General features: G+C 42.9%; 1 protein-coding gene across 1 annotated transcript in view; it reads right to left on the reverse strand.

The window, feature by feature from the left end:
- Window positions 1–20,299, reverse strand: part of NBAS (NBAS subunit of NRZ tethering complex) — an 854,371-nt gene that overhangs the window by 754,289 nt on the left and 79,783 nt on the right. Inside the window, exons 10-12 of the mRNA XM_069728113.1 lie at window positions 17,782–17,920; window positions 16,226–16,294; window positions 7,537–7,665 (exon numbers count right to left, since the gene is read on the reverse strand). Coding sequence (XP_069584214.1) covers window positions 7,537–7,665; window positions 16,226–16,294; window positions 17,782–17,920 — 337 coding nt within the window. The remainder of the gene's footprint in view (window positions 1–7,536; window positions 7,666–16,225; window positions 16,295–17,781; window positions 17,921–20,299) is intronic.

Consider the following 20,299-nt stretch of genomic DNA (forward strand, 5'->3'; position numbering starts at 1 on the left):
CCTTAATCATTCCCTGCTCATCTTACTGCCAGGACGGTGCGCCCTCTGCAAGAAGACTTTTTTACGTGAAAATATATAGAAGGTTTTGATTATAAAAGAGTTTGACAAATTGTACAAATGGAAAACAAACCGTTATGGCGGAGACAAGAATCTTTTCGTTAAATTGCTTTGCTGAGATCTCGGCAGCCTCGTGGCCACGCATGATTTGATCCTAATGAAAACGATGAGGAGCTCGTTCATTTATCTCCATTTTAAATATGACTCTGCTGCTGTCTTATCGCACCTCTATGATGGAAAGTGCGCGGGACAACAAAGTAGCAAAGTAATTACCAATAAATGGAAGAATTAGTGAGAGTCACCGGAAATCCACATTCAAGAGCAGATTATGATCTCCCCTGGACTCCTGCAGGAAATGTGTCATCAGAATATTACGGGTATGTGCACACGTTCAGGTTTTTTCACGTTTTTTTCGCGATAAAAATGTGATAAAAACTCATTAAAATGCATACATTATGCATTCTATCATTTAGAATGCATTCTACAATTTTTGTGCACATGATGCGTTTTTTTCCGCAAAAAAAAAAAAAACGAATTGCGGTAAAAAAAAAAAAAAGCAGCACGTTCATTAATTTTGCATTTTTTTTCGTTTTTTTCCCGCTATTCTATGCATTTGGGAAAAAACGCAAGACAAACGCATCAAAAACGCGCAAAAAACGCATCAAATCCACGAAAAAAACGCATGCGGATTTCTGGCAGAAATGTCCGTTTTTTGTCGGGAAAATTTCTGCCAGAAATCCTGTTGTGTGCACATACCCTACAGGGTTTTTTTTAACCTCTTAATGACCGCCAATACGTCTTTTTACTGACCTGGGATATAAGGGACTAGAATCCCTCCACTGGTGACAACCCAGCAGCTCTCGGCAGTCCACTATAGCTGACAACTTGAAGCATCAGCCATGATCCGTGTTTGTACATACTATAGTTGTTTAACCCCTTAAACGCTGCTATCAATAATGACTACAGCATCTTGATGGTTAACAGAGTGTGGGGGCTCCCTCTTTAACCCCACGTTTTCCACGGCAATTCATAGTGAAATAGCAGCCTTAAAGTCTGCCGGCTACACTGACCCGTTCAGAAGTTATCAAAATTTAGGTGGCAAAAATAAACTTCTTCAATCCAGTCACGTCACACTGCATTAATTCATGAAAAGCACCTGAAGGGTTAATAAACTACCTGACAGCAGTTGTTCATACGTTTACAATACATAGGACCTCTAAAGTCACATCAAACCTGAATAGGTCCCTAAAAAAATAACATTTTGTACATTTCCTTGAAAATATGAAAAATTACTGCTACATTTTTAAACCTCCTAAAATTCTAATAAAATAAAATTTCACAAAAGGTTCTGATGTAAAGCCGACATGAGGGAAATATTATTTATTAATGTTTTGGTGTGGTGTGACTATCTGGATTTAAGGGGTAATCATTCAAACTTCGAAAACTGCTAATTTTTTTGAAGTTTTTGTAACATTTCTGATATTTTTATGAATAAATGCAGAAAATATTGATATAAATTTACCATGCATTTCATATAAACACCTGATTAACACAATAGGTCACTTTACGATTCCTTCTGAGGGAATCAATGGTCGAGTGGCGACATCGATACATTCCGATACTCCATGACCACCAGACGGTAGCCCTGCGGAACACCCAATTGACGTCTCCGACTCCTCTTGATTAGCACGCCTGGCATCATGTACTGCCAAGGGACCCATCAAAAGGCTGGATAATAACCTGCCTCTTATGATTGAGCCCTTTCACAATTTTGCAGTCCTGACTACCTGGCTTGGTGCAGGTCAATTCTTCTGGCCTCCAGACTACGGTGTCCAATGGTTCATGCTCATCGTACAAGAGAAAGGTTCAAATGAAAAAAAAAGAAACCCTCTAAGGCCATCATGGAATTATTGGAGCACGGATAACAACTCAACAGTTCATGTTCTGAGCCCAAACCTTAGTCAAAAGATAGAAATTCTATATCTTACATGTCAATATGGCATTGTGCTCCGTTCCACATGAACAGAACTAGAAATGTCAGAATATAGAACAGAATTCCCAATTACACATAAAAGGCTCATCATTAACGCCAATTCTGTCTTCTCCAGGATCCTCAGAGAACGCAGCCGACTTCACACCACTTCACAAAACTTACTTTTATTTAATTTTCAAATCGTATTGTTAGTCTTCTTCCTAATTGCGCTGTTGGATTGTGCTGCCGAGTATTAACTGATCTGCTGACATGCGCACAACAATCCCCTGCTGCTGAATTAAAGGGCCACGTTCAGAAATAAATATTTAAAAGATAGAGACAAAGATCTACGGTAATTTCTCCACAAATGATGCAAAGAAGTAGGTCGCAAGATTTGTAATGAGAAAAAAACTAATTATATGAGTGTGCATGTGTATATAATTTTTTCACTGTGTTTCATTGAAGCCCTTTGGTAAATTCAAAAAAGTTCATTTTTTCACATTAATGTACACTCTGCACCCCATCTTGACTGAAAAAAAACAGAAATGTAGAAATTTGTTTTATTTACTGAAAAAAAAAAGAAAAACTGAAATATCACATGGTCATAAGTATTCAGACCCTTTGCTCAGACACTCATATTTAAGTCACATGCTGTCTATTTCCTTGTGATCCTCGTTGAGATGGTTCTACTCCTTCATTCATAAGACCTCACAGCTCACAGTGCATGTCAGACCAAATGAGAATCATGAGGTCAAAGGAACTGGCCAAGGAGCTCAGAGACAGAATTGTGGCAAGGCACAGATCTGGCCAAGGTTACAACAGAATTTCTGCAGTACTCAAGGTTCCTAAGAACACAGCCTCCATAATCCTTAAATGGAAGAAGTTTGGGACCACCAGAAGTCTTCCTAGACCTGGTCATCCAGCCAAACTGAGCAATCGTGGGAGAAGAGCCTTGGTGAGAGGTAAAGAACCACCCCATGATCACGGTGGCTGAGCTCCAGAGATGCAGTAGGGAGATGGGAGAAAGTTCCACAAAGTCAACTATCACTGCAGACCTCCACCAGTCGGGCCTTTATGGCAGAGTGGCCCAACGGAAGCCTCTCCTCAGTGCAAGACATATGAAAGCCTACACAGAGTTAGCTATAAAAAAAAAAAAAAAAAAAACACCACATGAAGGACTCCCAGACTATGAGAAATCAGATTCTCCGGTCTGATGAGATGAAGATAGACCGATCTGATGATAGTTCTAAGCGGTATGTGTGGAGAAAACCAGGCACTGCACATCACCTGCCCAATACAATCCCAACAGTGAAACATGGTGGTGGCAGCATCATGCTATGGGGGTCTTTTTCAGCTGAAGGGACAGGGCGACTGGTTGCCATTGAAGGAAACATGAATGCGGCCAAGTACAGAGATATCCTGGATGAAAACCTCTTCCAGAGTGCTCTGGACCTCAGACTTGGCCGAAGGTTCATCTTCCAACAAGACAATGACCCTAAGCACACAGCTAAAATAACAAAGGAGTGGCTTCAGAACAACTCTGTGACCATTCTTGACTGCCCCAGCCAGAGCCCTGACCTAAACCCAATTGAGCATCTCTGGAGAGACCTGAAAATGGCTGTCCACCAACGTTCACCATCCAACCTGATGGAACTGGAGAGGATCTGCAAGGAAGAATGGCAGAGGATCCCCAAATCCAGGTGCAAAAACTTGTTGCATCATTTTCAAGACGACTCATGGCTGTACTGGCTCAAAAGGGGCTTCTACTCAATACTGAGCAAAGGGTCTGAGTACTTATGACCATGTGATATTTCTTTTTTAATAAGTTTGAAAAGATTTCTACATTTCTGTTTTTTTTTTTCAGTCAAGATGGGGAGCAGCGTGAACATTAATGAGAAAAAAATGAACTTTTTTGAATTGTACCAAATGGCTGCAATGAAACAGTGAAAAATTTAAAGGGGTCTGAATACTTTCCGTACCGTGTGTGTGTCTGTGTGTGTAAAACAAACTTTTGGCTGGCTGCAATAAACCAATCAAACAAGAACAATGTAAATGACGCACCATAACCAATAATACCAAGTAGTTTCTCCAAATTTAACACAAAACACCACTTTCACTGACCACGCAGTCACAATAATTCAGCCCCTTCAAGACTAGCGTCTTTAGTTCTTAGATAAGTCCTTCTGGCTGTTATGACCTGCCACCAACGTGATTCAATGTGTCAGATATTGGCAGTCCATTCAATGGCTTCCAGGTCACTAATATTCTTGAGTTTATGTGCAGCAACAGCCTTTTTCTCATTTTCTATGGGAGTCTTCAACTCTGGTGACTGTGATGGGTTGCCACTCTAGAATCTTCCAGGACTTCTTCTGAAACCAATTCCCAGTCGACATTGAGGGATCATTGTCCTGTTGGATGGTCTAGATATGCCCAAGCTTGAGCTTCCTCAAAGAAGGCAAGATGTTTTATTTTATTAATATTTCTTGATGCACTTGAATCCATCTTGCTCTCCACATGCTGCAGGTTTCCTCTGCCGGACGGAGAAAAACAGTCACAGAGCCTCACCAGGCCACCCCCATGCTTCACCACAGGCATCACTGAGTAACGCCATGCTACACTGTAAGCATTACTGAGCCAATCCCATGCTTCACTGTAGGCATCACCGAGCAACCAACATACTTCACTGTACGCATTAATGAGCTACCACCATGCTTCACTGTACGCATTACTGAGCCAATGCCATCCTTCACTGTTGGCATCATCAAGCCATTGCCAGTTTTGCATTTTGTCCTTGTACCCGCAGGTTGCATCAGTAGTCCATGTCCTCAAGGATGGTCCTTCCATTCATAAGTGCAATCACAAGAAGGTTTCCTAGCACAGTCTCAAGACCATGGAGCAGATACCAGAACGTGAGGAAAACTGGACAAGGCCATAAAGAGGCATCAACCAAGCAGCAGGATCTGCAACTTGGTGAAATAGGAACAGGAGGAGCAGTGTCAGAGCCCAACAAAATTACCTCCTGGTGTGCATGTATCTGACCAAAACTGCAGGGTCCATCATCGGGTGGCTCTACTGATATTCAGCAAAAAACAACAAAATTGGAGGGTCCACCAATAAACCATCATGGTCATCACAAATGTGAGCGGGTTCATACTGAACACGTGTCAGATATCAGAGCCTGGCAACGCTGTGGTGAGTGTTATACTGCCGGCAACATGAGCAAGCCTGACCAGTTAGGCGATGGGTCAGCGATGGTCTGGGCAAGCAAGTTCTAGGACGTTCACACAAATCTACATGTAATATCCAAGATACCATGATTCATGTACCAGGATGAAACTCACAGCGCCATGATCAGACCTTACACTGGTCCATTGGGCCCTTGTCGTGTAGACCAACGCTCGGTCTCCTGTGCGCAGAGTCTGTAGGCAGTTACTGAAGACAAAGCCATTGATGCTATTGACTGGTCTTCACGTTCCCCAGACCTGAATCCAACTGGTAATCTCTGGGACATATTATATCAGTTCATCAAATGCTACCATGTAGAGCCGGAGACCAGGAACTCACTAATGCCCTAAACATCATCTGTCGTCTCACTGGGAGCACGTCCAGACCATTTACATGAAAGTGGAGGCCATGCACACCACTGGGTAACATTCGGTTTACATGATGAAATTTACACAAAGCGGATATAATTTTTTTTTTGCTTTCCAGAGTTTTTTGGGATACAGCCCTCATGTGGTTGACAATATTGGTTTCAATTAAAGAATGACACGTCATTTTGTTCTTGACAACTCACACAATTTATATATCACTAAAAGGTTTTTTTTTTCACTTGAATTTTTAGGTCACCAAAATCCAGTGTATGATATAAGAGCTAGGCCAAATGTCTAGATGGAAATACTGTAGATGCCCAGTGGCTTGCAAAAGTATTCTCTCCCCTTGCCTTTTTACCTATTTTCTTTACATTACAACCAGTGTTTAAATATTTTTGTAATCGGATTTGTGTGAGATGCATCAGCACTAATTAGTCCAAGTTGCTGAGGTGAAAAAAACATAGGCATAAATTAAATTTAAGGGATCAAATAACTAAAAATTGGCATGTGCATATGTACTCACCCCTTTTGCTATGAAGCCCCTAATAATTTTGGTGCAAGCAATTACCTTCATAAGTCACATTTAGTGAAAGGATGACCGTCCACCTGTGTGCGATCCAAGTGTCACATGTCTGCCAATATATACACTTTACCTTATCTGAAAGGCCACAGAGGCTGCAACACCATTAACAAGACGCACCGCTAACCAAACACCATGAAGACCAAGGCAATCTCAGACAAGTCGGGGACAAAGTTGGGAAGTACAAGTCAGGGTTCAGCCCGAGCAAGGAAGGCATTAATCAGAGACAGCACAGAGGCCAAAAGCAACTCTGAAGGAGCTGCAGAGCTCCCAAGCCGAGACTGGAGTATATGTCCATACGACCACAATAAGCCATACGCTTCATAAAAGGTGGCCTTTATGGAAGAGTAGTCAGAAAAAAGCTTTTACTTACACACAAAAATTGTAAGGCTAGTTTTGAGCTTCCCGAAAGACATGCAGGAGATTCCCCAAAAGTATGGAGGAAGGTGCTGTGTTCAGAGGAGACCAAAATTGAACTTTTTGACCACCATTGTAATCGCTATGTCTGGCACCAAACCAACATAGCTCATCACCCCAAGAACACCATCCTCACAGTGAAACATGGTGGTGGCAGCATCATGCTGTGGAGATGTTTTTTTTGCAGCAGAGACAGGGAAAATGGTCCGAGTCGAGGGGAAGATTGTTGGGAAGAAATACAGGCATATTCTTGACCAAAAACTGTTTTGGTCTGTCAGTGATTTGAGACTGGGATGGAAGTTCATTTTCCAACAAGATAACGACCCAAAGCATACCGCTAAAGCAACACGTGAGTCGTTTAAGGGCAAATGTGTAAATGTTGTGGAGTGGCCTAAGCAAACCCCAGACCTTAATCCAATTGAGAATCTGTGGTCAGACTTGAAGATAGAAAGTTTCCTCTGGTGAACCGCAAACTAGAAGAAGCTGGAGTAGTTCTGCCTTGAAAAATACATGAAAATCCCAGTGGCAAGTTGTGGAAACCTCAGAGACTTATCCAAAGAAACTTGCAGCTGTAATTGCCGCAAAAGGAGACTCTACAAAGTACTGACTTTAGGGGGGTGAATACTTAAGCACATGTCATGTTCTTACCATGAACTGATGCAAACCCTCAAAAAAAAAAAAAAAACAACAGTGAACTTCCATGTTGTGAAGTAAAAAAAAAGACAAAAAATGCCAAGGGGGTAAATACTTTTGCAAGCCACTACATAGACCAGTGTTCTTTAACCCTGGTAAATTCTGAATACATGACCTGTTGGATCTGGAGGATTGGAGTTGGAACACGGATATGGATAGATTAAATATAGAGAGAGCTGATGTGAAATAAATCGATAGATATGTGCAAAGATAAAGGTTTATACCTGTTCGTTTTGAGACCACTTTCCTTGCAGTCGTAACGATGGAATTTCCCAAACTGATAGTTTTCCAGAGAAATGAACGGCTGCCAAAAGATTTCCATCGGGAGAAAGACTCATCTTATAAATACCATCCTGTAAGAAAAAAATATAAAAAATGACCCAAAATTGCAACTTCTGTCACACAGACTACAAACATCACCATCAAAATATGAAAATGGCCATCTGTACTTTGGGTGCCTCGATCACAAGCCAACCAAAGAGCCCTGCCAATCCAGAAAGCGTCTCTAGTTTGTGGAGAACCTAGTTGCAAATGTTTTAAATCCTCACAGCGCCTCCGCTGGTAAAAATAGGTATTACCTAATTCTTGTTGAAATCTATTGGTTGTTTCTATAATGCACAGATGAGTTGGGTCCTCCAGAAAGAGACGAATTCTTCGAAACTGCTCATAAAGGGTAGTCTTCCTCAACTAACTTATAATTACCTACCAGATGTAGAAACATTAGTTTTCCAGACCAGATGACACTTTAATATTACAAATCATAAGTTTTTTACTCGTACCAAGCACAGGGGTGTGTATAATGGTATAAATGTTAGGTAACCGCTACCAGAACATGCACATGTTGGCGCCATAACTGGCACAGTACGCTATCCGCCTTCTTCATGATACCACATTCAGTCTCTTCTTCATCTTCACCTCTAGACTCTGCAAAAATATTCTCTAAAGCTCAAAAGCGGATGTAAAAGGGGATATAAAAAATAGAACAGATTTACGAGTGAAGTTCAACCTCGGTTTGTTCTCTTTATGTGGCACCGGAGGACTGAAGCGCGTAAAGTGTAACCGAGCGCACCAGAGACGTGAGGGAAGCCTCCACATTTCTAGAATGTATGGGTCGCAAAAGAATAAAAAACACAACAGACAACTGTATGATGAACTAATCTATTTCAGATGCAAATCTATGACACCTCTATATCAATTCTATGCGACTGTTAATATTCTAGTTTCTACTACACGAGATTATATTGTCGAGGTCTAGAAAAAAACATCAAAACTTGGCCAGAATACTGGAATATTTCACCTTTTCTTAGAACAATTTGGGCACAAATCAAGCCAGACATGTCACTCCAAGCAAGGATCACCAAGCTATGACTTGCCTACTTTGGACAAATCATAAAAGAGCAGTCACTGGAGAAGATCATCATAGCGGAAGAATATAAGGAACCAGGTGAAAAGGAAGACCAACAACCGGGATGGCTTGATACAATCAAGATAATGGCAGAGAAGACCCTGGTGGACCTATACAAGATCGATCTTCCTACAGATCGTTCATCTATCAATTTGCCATGGCTCGAGATCGTGCTGAAGGTCATTAATAATAATAATAATAATAAATGTTAGAATATGTCCATGGGTTTGAGCCTAAACACCAGCATACACATTGCATGTTTGGCTGGCAGCTATCTCTCCTGACTTCACCTAAACAGGAATTCTCTGCTTGGCACACAGACGTGAAGGATTCTTTCTCTGCTATCTCTATGTAGGCAGCAGCTGCATGGAGGACGTTATACAGCAGTACTGATCAAAGTAGCTGTGAATTCAGCTAAAGAATGAGATAAACACTTACTAGAAAGCAGCAGCATGGCTCTGTGGGTGCCAATGCCTTGCTCCTCCTTCTCATTCTACTTCTCCTCTTCCCTGCCCTCTCCATAGACTTCAATATTAGGCTGATACCTGATCCTTATTTGAGCTTTCTATCCTTCTATTTCTCCAAGATATATTTAAAAATGTATTATATTTTATCTAGTTGAACTTCAATCTCTAGGTGACCCAAGTAGTATATTTAGGAATATTTACCGCCTTCTAACTCCCGTAAAGGGAAAAAAAAACAATACTGTCCTTTAAGGAGTTTATTAGTGATGAGTGAGTGTGCTTGGGTAAGGCGTTATCCGAGCATGCTCTGGTGCTACCCCAGTGTCTTCGGCATGCTCAAAAAATATGTTTGAGTCCTCGCGGCTGAATGTCTCGCGGCTGTTTGACACAAACAGGCAATCTCTACAGATGTTGTGGATGTCGAACAGCTGCGAAATATGCAGCTGTGAGGACTTCAACATATTTTTCGAGAACGCCAAAGACACTCTGTTAGCGCACAAGTATGCTGAAACAACACCTTATCCCAGCACGTCCGCTTATCGCTAGAGTTTATACCAAATAGGACTGAACTCCTTTAAGGGAACCTGTCACCCCCAAAATCGAAGATAAGCTAAGCCCACCGGCATCAGGAGCTTATCTACAGCATTCTTGAATGTCCCCGATGTATCCTGAAAGATGATAAAAAGAGGTTAGATTATACTCACCTGGGGGGCGGTCCGGTCCGATGGGTGTCGTGGTCCGGTCTGGGGCCTCCCATCTTCTTACGATGATGTCCTCTTGTCTTCACGCTGCGGCTCCAGTGCAGGCGTACCTTGCTCTGCCCCCAACAGGACAGACAAAGTACTGCAGTGTGCAGGTGCTGGGCCTCTCTGACCTTTCCCGGTGCCTGCGCACTGCAGTACTTTGCTCTGCCCTCAAATGGGAGCCGGAGCCGCAGCATGAAGACAAGAAGAGGACGTCATAAGATGGGAGGCGCCGGACCAGACCCCGACGCCCATCGGACAGGACCACCCCCCAGGTAAGTATAATCTAACCTCTTTTTCTCATCTTTCAGGATACATCGGGGGCTTATCTACAGCATTACAGAATGCTGTAGATAAGCCCCTGATGCCGGTGGGCTTAGTTCACCTTTGATATTGGGGGTCACAGGTTTCCTTTAAGGTATGCTTACACTATCTTTCCGGTTTTTAAAAAACGCTTCTTTTCAAGCGGAAGATTTGAGAGGGGGGTTGGTTGTTGGCTTTTGATTTCTGCCAGGTATGTGTTTCTCTGCATTACAGAGAATAGACACTTGAAAGATCTACTTGAGGACAATAGCAGGAGCCTGGGCGAGTCTGGCGCTTCCCCAGCCAGCTTCTGCCATTGCAGATGATTGACCGGTCTCTCTCAGCCTCTGACTCTGGTACTATCCCTGAAATCCTGGGTTGTTTAAGGGAAAAATTTACCTGGCTGAAATAGTACAGCCATGCTCTGACTCATGCTGCCTGAAGTTTTTGGCAGCAGGAATAAAGAGACTGGTTCCCTTTAAGGGTAAGTTCACACAGGGAGTTTTTGTTGCTTTTTTTCTGCAGCAAAACCTGATCTTCTTGGCAGGAAAGAAGCTGCATCAAAGACGCAGGTTTAGGTGCATTTTTGGTTGCTTTTTTTCTCTTTGTCCATGTTAATGTCCTTGGATTTTCAAGCAGCAAAAAACACAGCAAATAATGATACCTGCGTTTTTGCTGCGGTTTTTTTCAACACCCATTCAAGTCAATGAGTGAAAAAAACGCAGCAAAAACGCTGAAAGAAGTGACATGCTCTATGTCCAAAAAACACAGCAAAGCACAAAATACTGATCACACAAAAAAACCAATGTGTGTGCATGAGATTTCTGAAATCTCAGGCTTTGCTGGTACTGTAAAAAGCAGCCGAAAATTAGCATAAAAAAAAAAACAACAACAAAAAAGCAGCAAAAACGCCCTGTGTGAACTCAATCGATGAAGAAAGCAGTATAATATTTTTGTGACTTCCAAAATGAGCAAAAAAAATCATTTTATTTTATTTTTTTTTAATTCTTCTGGTTAACTTTAATTAGAAAGCATCGAGTGTCTTTTTTAAACACTTCTTGTCCTGATGATGAGGTCTGTGGTATTTGAAACACGTAGACTGTTGTGAATTCTGTTGTCAGGCTCCCTCCTGTGGTCATGAATGGTACTTCGGCTGGTTCTGTCCATGGACTTCCTCTGGTGGGTGTTTCTGAGTTTCCTTCCACAGGTGACGAGGTTAATTCGTTAGCTGGCTGCTCTATTTAACTCCACTTAGATCCTTGCTCCATGCCACCTGTCAATGTTCCAGTATTGGTCTAGTTCACTCCTGGATCGTTCTTGTGACCTGTCTTCCCAGCTGAAGCTAAGTTCCAGCTTGTATTTCTTTGGTTTGCTATTTTTCTGTCCAGCTTGCTATTTTTATTGTTGTCTTGCTTGCTGGAAGCTCTGGGACGCAGAGGGAGCGCCTCCGCACCGTGAGTCGGTGCGGAGGGTCTTTTTTGCGCCCTCTGCGTGGTCTTTTTGTAGGTTTTTGTGCTGACCGCAAAGTTACCTTTCCTATTCTCGGTCTGTTCAGTAAGTCGGGCCTCACTTTGCTAAATCTATTTCATCTCTGTTTGTATTTTCATCTTTACTCACAGTCATTATATGTGGGGGGCTGCCTTTTCCTTTGGGGAATTTCTCTGAGGCAAGGTAGGCTTTATTTTTCTATCTTCAGGGCTAGCTAGTTCCTTAGGCTGTGCCGAGTTGCATAGGGAGAGTTAGGCGCAATCCACGGCTATTTCTAGTGTGTTTGATAGGATTAGGGATTGCGGTCAGCAGAGTTCCCACGTCCCAGAGCTCGTCCTTTATTATCAGTAACTATCAGGTCATTCCGTGTGCTCTGAACCACCAGGTCCATTATTGTCCTGACCACCATGTCATAACAGTAGACTAAATAAAGAATAACCACAAGTACTTTGTCTGGATTTGGATTTATTATACTGGATACCAGCAGCGCAGATTATCCACAAATCAAACTTATCTGTTTTTTAAACACTTGGCATTTTTAGAAAGCTTTAAAGGTACAGTCACATTTAGCGACGCTGCAGCGATATAGACAACGAGCCGATCGCTGCAGCGTTGCTGTTTAGGTCGCTAGGAGACGTCAAACACCGGCAACAGCAGAACGATGCAGGAGCGATCCAGTGACGTACTTATCGTTCTCGCTGGTTGTTCGCTCCATGAAAAAACATTGCTGGCATCACTGCTTTTGCTGTCAAACATGACGAATCACGCCGACCTGACGACCAAATAAAGTTCCGGACTTCTAGCTCCGACCAGCGATGTCACAGCGGGATCCAGATCGCTGCTGCATGTCAAACACAACGAGATCGCTATCCAGGACGCTGCAACGTCACGGATCACTGTCGTTATCGTTCTCAAGTCGCTCAGTGTGAAGGTACCTTAAGTGTTTAAAGGGGCTGTCTGATCCAAACTGATAAGTCTGCTGTCACTCTGCGTGACTGCATACTTCCGAATCCCCTCAGCACTGTGGGGTTTTGCCGGTTTCTGACCTGGGACCACAGGGTACGTATGCATTATACACACTCCCGTCCAGGGGGCGCAGCCTTGCTCCATACGAGTGTATGGAAGAGAGGCCGCGCCCAATGACCCACAGTATGCATCAGGGCTGTGGAGTCGGAGCCCATTTTGGTGGAGTTGAAGTCCTGGAAATTGAGGAGTCTCATCGATTTGGACCGAACAACCCCATTAAAGAAGACCTTACACCTAATTTTTCATGTTGAGCCGGATCACATCTTGAGCGTAGTCACTTTTTTTTGTTGCTTTTTTTTCACTTTTGCCTTACCTTTGCACAGAAATTAAGTCAAAATATTGACACCTAATGAGTTAACCTTAGTTAAGTCCAAGTGGGCGTCACCAGAGAGCTTTCACTGGGGGCGTGTACTCCTCCTTAAGTGAGTTACTACCTGATAACACCCATTTGTAGTTTAGGCAGGTTTTGGAAAAATCGACTTTTCTTCTAACATTACCAATATCAGATTCAACATCATCTTTGGCTGCATGGAGACAAGTTCAGCTCCATTTCTTGTCATATACCATTAGCACACACACACACAGACTGTACACTACACACGTGCAGCTTGTCCTGGCTATAAACCAGGCGAACCATCTGTTTATGGGACGTCCCCGGAGGCCACGAATCCGGCTACTACGTAAATTTAAAGGCATTAGTAATGTAATAAACGCCCCAGAGCGGGACGAGGAGAACATTGCTGCCTCCAACACATCTCACAGGACGAGCTCAGACTCCGATCTCGAGGGAGACGCGTCTGTTTTACCTGATTGTTATATTAGCTGCGCTTACTGACAACGCAGGCGGAAAATAAAATGCACATATTGCAATGAACAGCAGTTAGCGGCTACGCTTGTGTGAGGTGTTACTAGATCGCCTCCACAAAAGGCCACAATGATACGGCCCATTTACAAAGGAGGTACCTGCTAAGGGATTCTGAGTCAATAAAATAGGATTTAACTCTTGATCAACCATCTACTGGATAGGGGCATAACGTAGTGGTTTCGCAGGGTGATATGACACGATTGCATCAGTCAATCTGTAATGACCACCCTTCCCCAAAAAAATTTGCACCTCGGTCAATTTTTTTTTCTCAACGAGCAGCCAAAGTGGATTTTTTTTTAGGAATTTATCTACTTTCAAACTATGTAAAGTCTCATTGATACTGGAATTCATCTTAAAAGGCTTGGGACGCAAATCTGCAGTCACTCTACAGTGACATGTAAAAGTTAGGGCACCCCTGATCAAAATTACTGTTTGTGAACAGTTTAGCCGTTTTAGAGGTCAACTAATCTTAAGTTAAAGATGACACATTTCCTTTGTATTTTGGGATATATATATATATATATATATATATATATATATATATATATATATATATATATATATTTGTATATATTTATTTGTTTTTTTAACTTCTACATTTTAAAAATTACAAAAAGAAAAATGGGTAGATACAAAAGTTTGGGCACCCTGCACGGTTAGTACCTAGTAACAACCCCTTTTGAAAGTATCACAGCTTGTAAACACTTTTTGTAGCCAAAGAGTCATTCAATTCAATTTTCATCCATTCTTCCTTGGAAAATTCTACCAGTTCTGTGAGATTCCTGGGTCATCTTGCGTGTTTTTTTTTTGTTTTGTTTTTTTTAAAGGGTCCCCGTGCCATTGCCCTGCAACACAACCCCAAAACATCATTGGTCCACCACCATGCTTAATGATAGGCGAGCTGTTCTTTTCTGTGCCCTTTTTCTCCACAGATATCTTTGATCATTGTGGCCATTGTGGCCAAAGAGGTCTATTTTAACCTCATTGGTCCATTGAACTTGTTTCCAAAATGCATCAGCCTTGCTTAGATGTTCTTTTGCATAAAATTCTGATGCAGAATTTTATGGAGAGGATGCAGAAGAGGTTTTTCTGATTTGCCTCTCTACCAATCCTACGAGCAGCTCTTACTGAAATTCTGCTTGGTCTTCTAGACCTCTTCTTGACCTCCATTGTTCCTGTTAACTGCTATTTTTCAATTACATTTCGAAATGAGGAAAGGACAACTTGAAAGCGCTTTGCTATCTTCTTCTAGCTTCCTCCTGCTTTGTGGGCCTCCACCATTTTCAGAGTGCTAGGCAGCAGCTTAGTGTAAGGGAATATAAGAAACATTGTAATATATCTTAAAAGCAAAATCTGCTTTCTCCTCGTATGAGCCACTACTCATCCCACTCCTCCCAACAATCCAAAAAAAAAAAACAACTACTCAACACCCCCAAGTTCAGTTGCATCCGCCTACTACACTCTATGCAGAGAGGCAGGGAATATGGAGAGAGAAAACAAGTAGTGGAAGACAGAAAGATCACGACGAGTTTTCTAACAAATACTTAACCTCCCTTCGGAGCGGTATTCACATCCACACAGCTCAGTACTGGTGTACAATTTTCTCTTATACTGCTGCTATTTCGGCTTACTTACTAACTAAGGAATGAAGAACAGGAATCCCTGTGTGCTATGCTATGTAAGGGATACATCACAGCAGCTAGTGTCCTCCCACCAGCTCAGAGTCAATTGTAAAATTCAGAGATTTAGCCTGCAGAGGGGGAAACTGGTGCAAGGTACAAGTTATATAATGGTCAGAAAGTGTAATTCCTCATGTACACACACAAGAAAAGCTTATCCTATAAAGCTACATAAAACGTATAATAACCCATGCTGGGGAAAAAAAGGGTTTGACTGCTGTGATGATTTATTTTGCCAGCAAGAAGGGTAAATTAACACTAGGCATTTTTTCACATTATTTTTGCAGCAAAACTTTTCCCTTGGCAGGAAAGAAGCTGAAGAATAAAAGAATGTTATTTTTTTTTGTTGCTTTTTTTGCTACAGTTTTGACATGCTAGACTTGTCTCTTGTGCCTGCTGATCAAGTTTAGTGTTAAAAAAAAGTCCTGTTCTATAGAATCAGGTTTAGGCACACAAAAAAAAAAAAAATCTGATACCTGCCTTTTTGGTGCGTTTTTCGGCGTTTTTTCACCACTCATTCATTTCAATGAGTAAAAAAACACTGAAAGAAGTGATATGCTTCATTGTGCAAAAAAACCATGCAAAGCACAAAATCCTGATGACAAAAAACCCAGTGTGTTTGTAAATCTCAGACTTAGCTGGTACTGCAAAACACGGCTGAAAAAAAAAAAAACCTTGTTGTCACACTGCCAGCTATCAGCACTAACAAAGCCACCGACTGCAGCATAGCCGGCAGCCATTCCAGCACGTGAGCAACGCAAATAATGTTCTGAAATCAGTATTTACCCACTGAAACCCCATTATACCACAATAAATACAATTTCCGTTTTTTTTCCTTGGTAAGCCGCTCTCCCCATCCTTCCCTTCCGTACACCGATGATTCTCAATCATGTTGTGTTCCACACGCTGGAGCTAAATTAATGAAGTAAATCCCCATTACCTGTTCGGCTCCATGTCTGTTAGATAATCGCAACTTAATAATCCGCCACAATCCTTTTCCCTTCAGCGCCTGCAAAACGAGATCAAGTCATGCGTTACAGTGACAACTGAAATTAGAGACGAAAATCAGCATTTTATTTTTATTTTTTGCATACGAACATTCACGCAATGTAGGCAAATGTGAAAAAGCCAGGGATAAATAAAGCGCTTAGGACATTACACTTCCCAGGACGCAAGCTAAGCCCCGTCAGGCAATGTGAAGATTTCATTTCCAGCGCTTGTGCATTACAGGTACACGAGACGCTCCCGTGTTACGGCTGGAAATCCCTTTGTTTATCTCGGTATTGCCTTAATAGAAATGAAAGAAGCAACCGGAAAGTGACTAAGAATTGTGCTTATACATCTGCCGGGTACAGAGGCCGTCTCCTGCACACGCCAGGTTACTAGAACTAAGGAGCCATGTTAGTGAGGACTCTCAGCCCTGGAAGACGCAACAACAAAAGGGGCAACTCTGGAAAATAGAACATTTCATGCTACAGGTGAGCACCTAGACAATGGGGGGAACAAGCAAGCAATCAACAAGGGGCCTGGGACTCCCCCTCCAACAAGGGGACTCCCCCACCAACAAGGGGACTCCCCCTCCAACAAGGGGACTCCCCCTCCAACAAGGGGACTCCCCCTCCAACAAGGGGACTCCCCCTCCTACAAGGGGACTCCTCCTCCTACAAGGGGACTCCTCCTCCTACAAGGGGACTCCTCCTCCTACAAGGGGACTCCTCCTCCAAGCCAACAAGGGGACTCCCTTCCTCGCCAACAAGGGGCCTCCTCCTCCTCGCCAACAACGGGCCTCCTCCTCGCCAACAACGGGCCTCCTCCTCCTCGCCAACAAGGGGCCTCCTCCTCCTCCTCCTCCTCCTCCTCGCCAACAAGGGGCCTCCTCCTCGCCAACAAGGGTCGTCCTCCTCGCCAACAAGGGGCCTCCTGCTCGCCAACAAGGGGACTCCTCCTCCTCGCCAACAAGGGGCCTCCTCCTCCTCGCCAACAAGGGGCCTCCTCCTCCTCGCCAACAAGGGGCCTCCTCCTCCTCCTCGCCAACAAGAGGCCTCCTCCTCCTCGCCAACAAGGGGCCTCCTCCTCCTCCTCAACAAGGGGCCTCCTCCTCCTCGCCAACAAGGGGCCTCCTCCTCCTCCTTGCCAACAAGGGGCCTCCTCCTCGCCAACAAGTGGCCTCCTCCTCGCCAACAAGGGGCCTCCCCCTAACACTGTCTATAGCGATTAGATATATAAAGGATAATGCACCGTCCACATGGGAAGGGGCGATATTTACGCCTGTACGGCGTTATGCATTAAGAAAGCCGAACAAATGAAAGCTGCCGTCTCAGCACAGGAGATCAGAGCCTGTGGTTATTCGCACATTGCAACTGATGATTTTTTAATTTACTGTAAACACGTTAAACTGCTGAAAATTTAACTAACGGCATTAAAGATTCTCTGATAAATAATTAAAGACTGCAAATGAATACTAAAATGCGCGCAAGGCTTTTTCTCATTACTTACCGTGCCCACGTCGTCCTTGTAATTAGTGACCTGTTTGTAATGAGGGGAGCCGGACAGCACTCTCCAGGATGTGAGCCCACACTGCGCCGCCTCCGATACTCCATCTTCATTTGTCTCGCTGCCTCCAACTAGCAAGAGCCTGAAAATGCACAGACGGGAAGAATTTCCAATTTAAAGCACCACTTGTGGGTCTGTAGTGGAGGAAGATATTTTTTTTCGGAGCCCAACAAACTAAACTACGGCAGTTGTGCAGGGACCATTATGAAAATCTGGCTTCGTACGGCAAATACACTCATGGCAGGCGGCCCTGGCACAGGGATGGGGGCTAACAGTCACTATAACTCCCGATTTTAGCCTGAAAAGTATTTATGAAGATGGGGCAAACCAATCAATAATGGTCAAAAAGACCCCAGTTTGTAACTAGAACTCCCATAAAATGATGGAATAGTGCTAGGATAAATCTTGACTTTGCGATATCTGTGAGCTCTGACCTCCATGACAACCAACAATTCGGAGAGTGAAGAGGACAAAGATCTGGTGTAGTACTACCACCCAGGGGTGGACATACCATTGCTGCAACCTGAGCAGCCACACAAGGACACTAAAAAAGTAAGGAGGCCACTACCAGCACCAAAGCAGGTGGAATTGTGCACAACGATGACCTATTGGACTACAAAATGGCCCATATACTATTCGTGCACAGGCCCTGGTGTGTGTCCACTCCTGCTACCACCCCTTGGACCGGTTTCAAGTGTCAAATATTCACGTTCCTAGTACAATGCGGAATGTCTATAAAACGGTAGAGAAGCGGGTCTACCGGCTCAAGCTCGACAACCTCAACTGACAGTCCAACCATTCTATACTTCGACCATGAATGTCAAAACATGTGAAACCGGCCTCACGGTTTTTCAAGCTCAGATGCCCGAAGAGCTGCTTTTCAGTAACAAATACACCCAAACTATGAAGGTAGCTGACTTGTCTTACTGCTTCTATCACTAAATATCAGAATTAACAAAACCATGGCTATCAAACTGGCAGCAATTGGGCAAGATCCTGCTATACATACGATCAAAGTTGGCGCCTTGCTGTATCTGCATATAGTCAGAGTCCCGATCTAAAAAAAAAACCTCCATGACATGAACCACATTTCTGATGCATTTTAGCCACTTTGTAAGCCTCCTTTGAAAGTTCCAAAAACCTGTCTAGAAGGCAAGTAGCCACTAGTAGTAGAAAAAAATGGCAGATATTACTGATGCCGCATGCTGAATTATTATTTTTTGTGTGACAAGTACAGGTGAGGCATTTCTAAGCTGGCACAAAGGTCTTAACATCTATCATGTCCAGCAAGTTGTGCCAAATTTACCATTTACTTCATCATTATATCCCATAGCAATCAATCAGGTATTGGTGACGAGATGATGAAAAGTAGGAGTTTTCTTCCTTCTGCTGGAGGTTTCCCATACAGGGAACTTGTCAGGGGGATTAGGGTCAACAAATTTTAATTTCTGGGTGGGTTAATAAAGGACAAACTCACGCATACCTTCCTAGGTGAGAAAATCCCACCAAGAACAACATCTACAAGGAGTCATTATGTATATTTTAAAAAAAGTATTTCTCAATAAAAATCCATTTGAATCAGTTATTGTAAACGTGGAGCGCACAAAAATACCCCAGGAAAATCGCCGGCTTATTAATAGACATTCGCACGTGATATCTTCCAATTACAGTCCACGTACGTATGCAATCTAAATAGTTGCTCTCCTCAATAAATCCAATAACCGAGCCCTCCAACGAACGCTAATAAATAAACCGAGATCCACGTTCCAACCTTCATAATGTGCGCTGTATCATAACAGAGAATGTGCCAATTCCACAAGAAGTAATTACTCCAAATCATAGTAATTGCTCTCTCATTTGTTACCAGGCGAAGGCTTCTGCCAGTTGGAATCAACACAACATAGTATTAAATGTGCTCAGGGAGGCAAATATTAAAAAAATAAGAAATAATACAGCAGTAAAATAACTCCGATATGATTCAGACGATGATGAAAATGTGTGATACGTGGCGTACAGGAAAATTCCATTCTGGCAAATATTTACGGAACAGTGTGCCCACGCAACCCCCGAGTGACAAGTCAGCAGGTGAAGATTGCGTCTAATTGTCCATGCTTTTGTTTTAAAAGACAGACTTTATTACTCGTTGCTAACCCTCCACTTAAGATGTCACTTTACTTTTTCCCCAGTTCGTGAATTAGACAGAAAAAAAAAGGTAGAAAAACAACGGTAAAATTCTAGCTCGTACAAATGGGAGTTTTGCAAAGTTTACCATTTCCTAACAAAGTGACGGAGGGGTGAAGAACCTGAAGAGTGGAAAGGGAGAGTGACAGCCCTGAGCTCAATCAGTCCCAAACTGATAAAAGTCTAGAGATACCAGGTCAAGATTAAGTTTGGTAACTGGTGGAGGGGTCTACCATCTAATGTTTCTCACTGTTGGGACAACCTCTTCTCATTCCTCATG

The sequence above is a fragment of the Ranitomeya imitator genome, chromosome 5, assembly GCF_032444005.1.
Source record: "Ranitomeya imitator isolate aRanImi1 chromosome 5, aRanImi1.pri, whole genome shotgun sequence".
Lineage (NCBI taxonomy): Eukaryota > Metazoa > Chordata > Amphibia > Anura > Dendrobatidae > Ranitomeya > Ranitomeya imitator.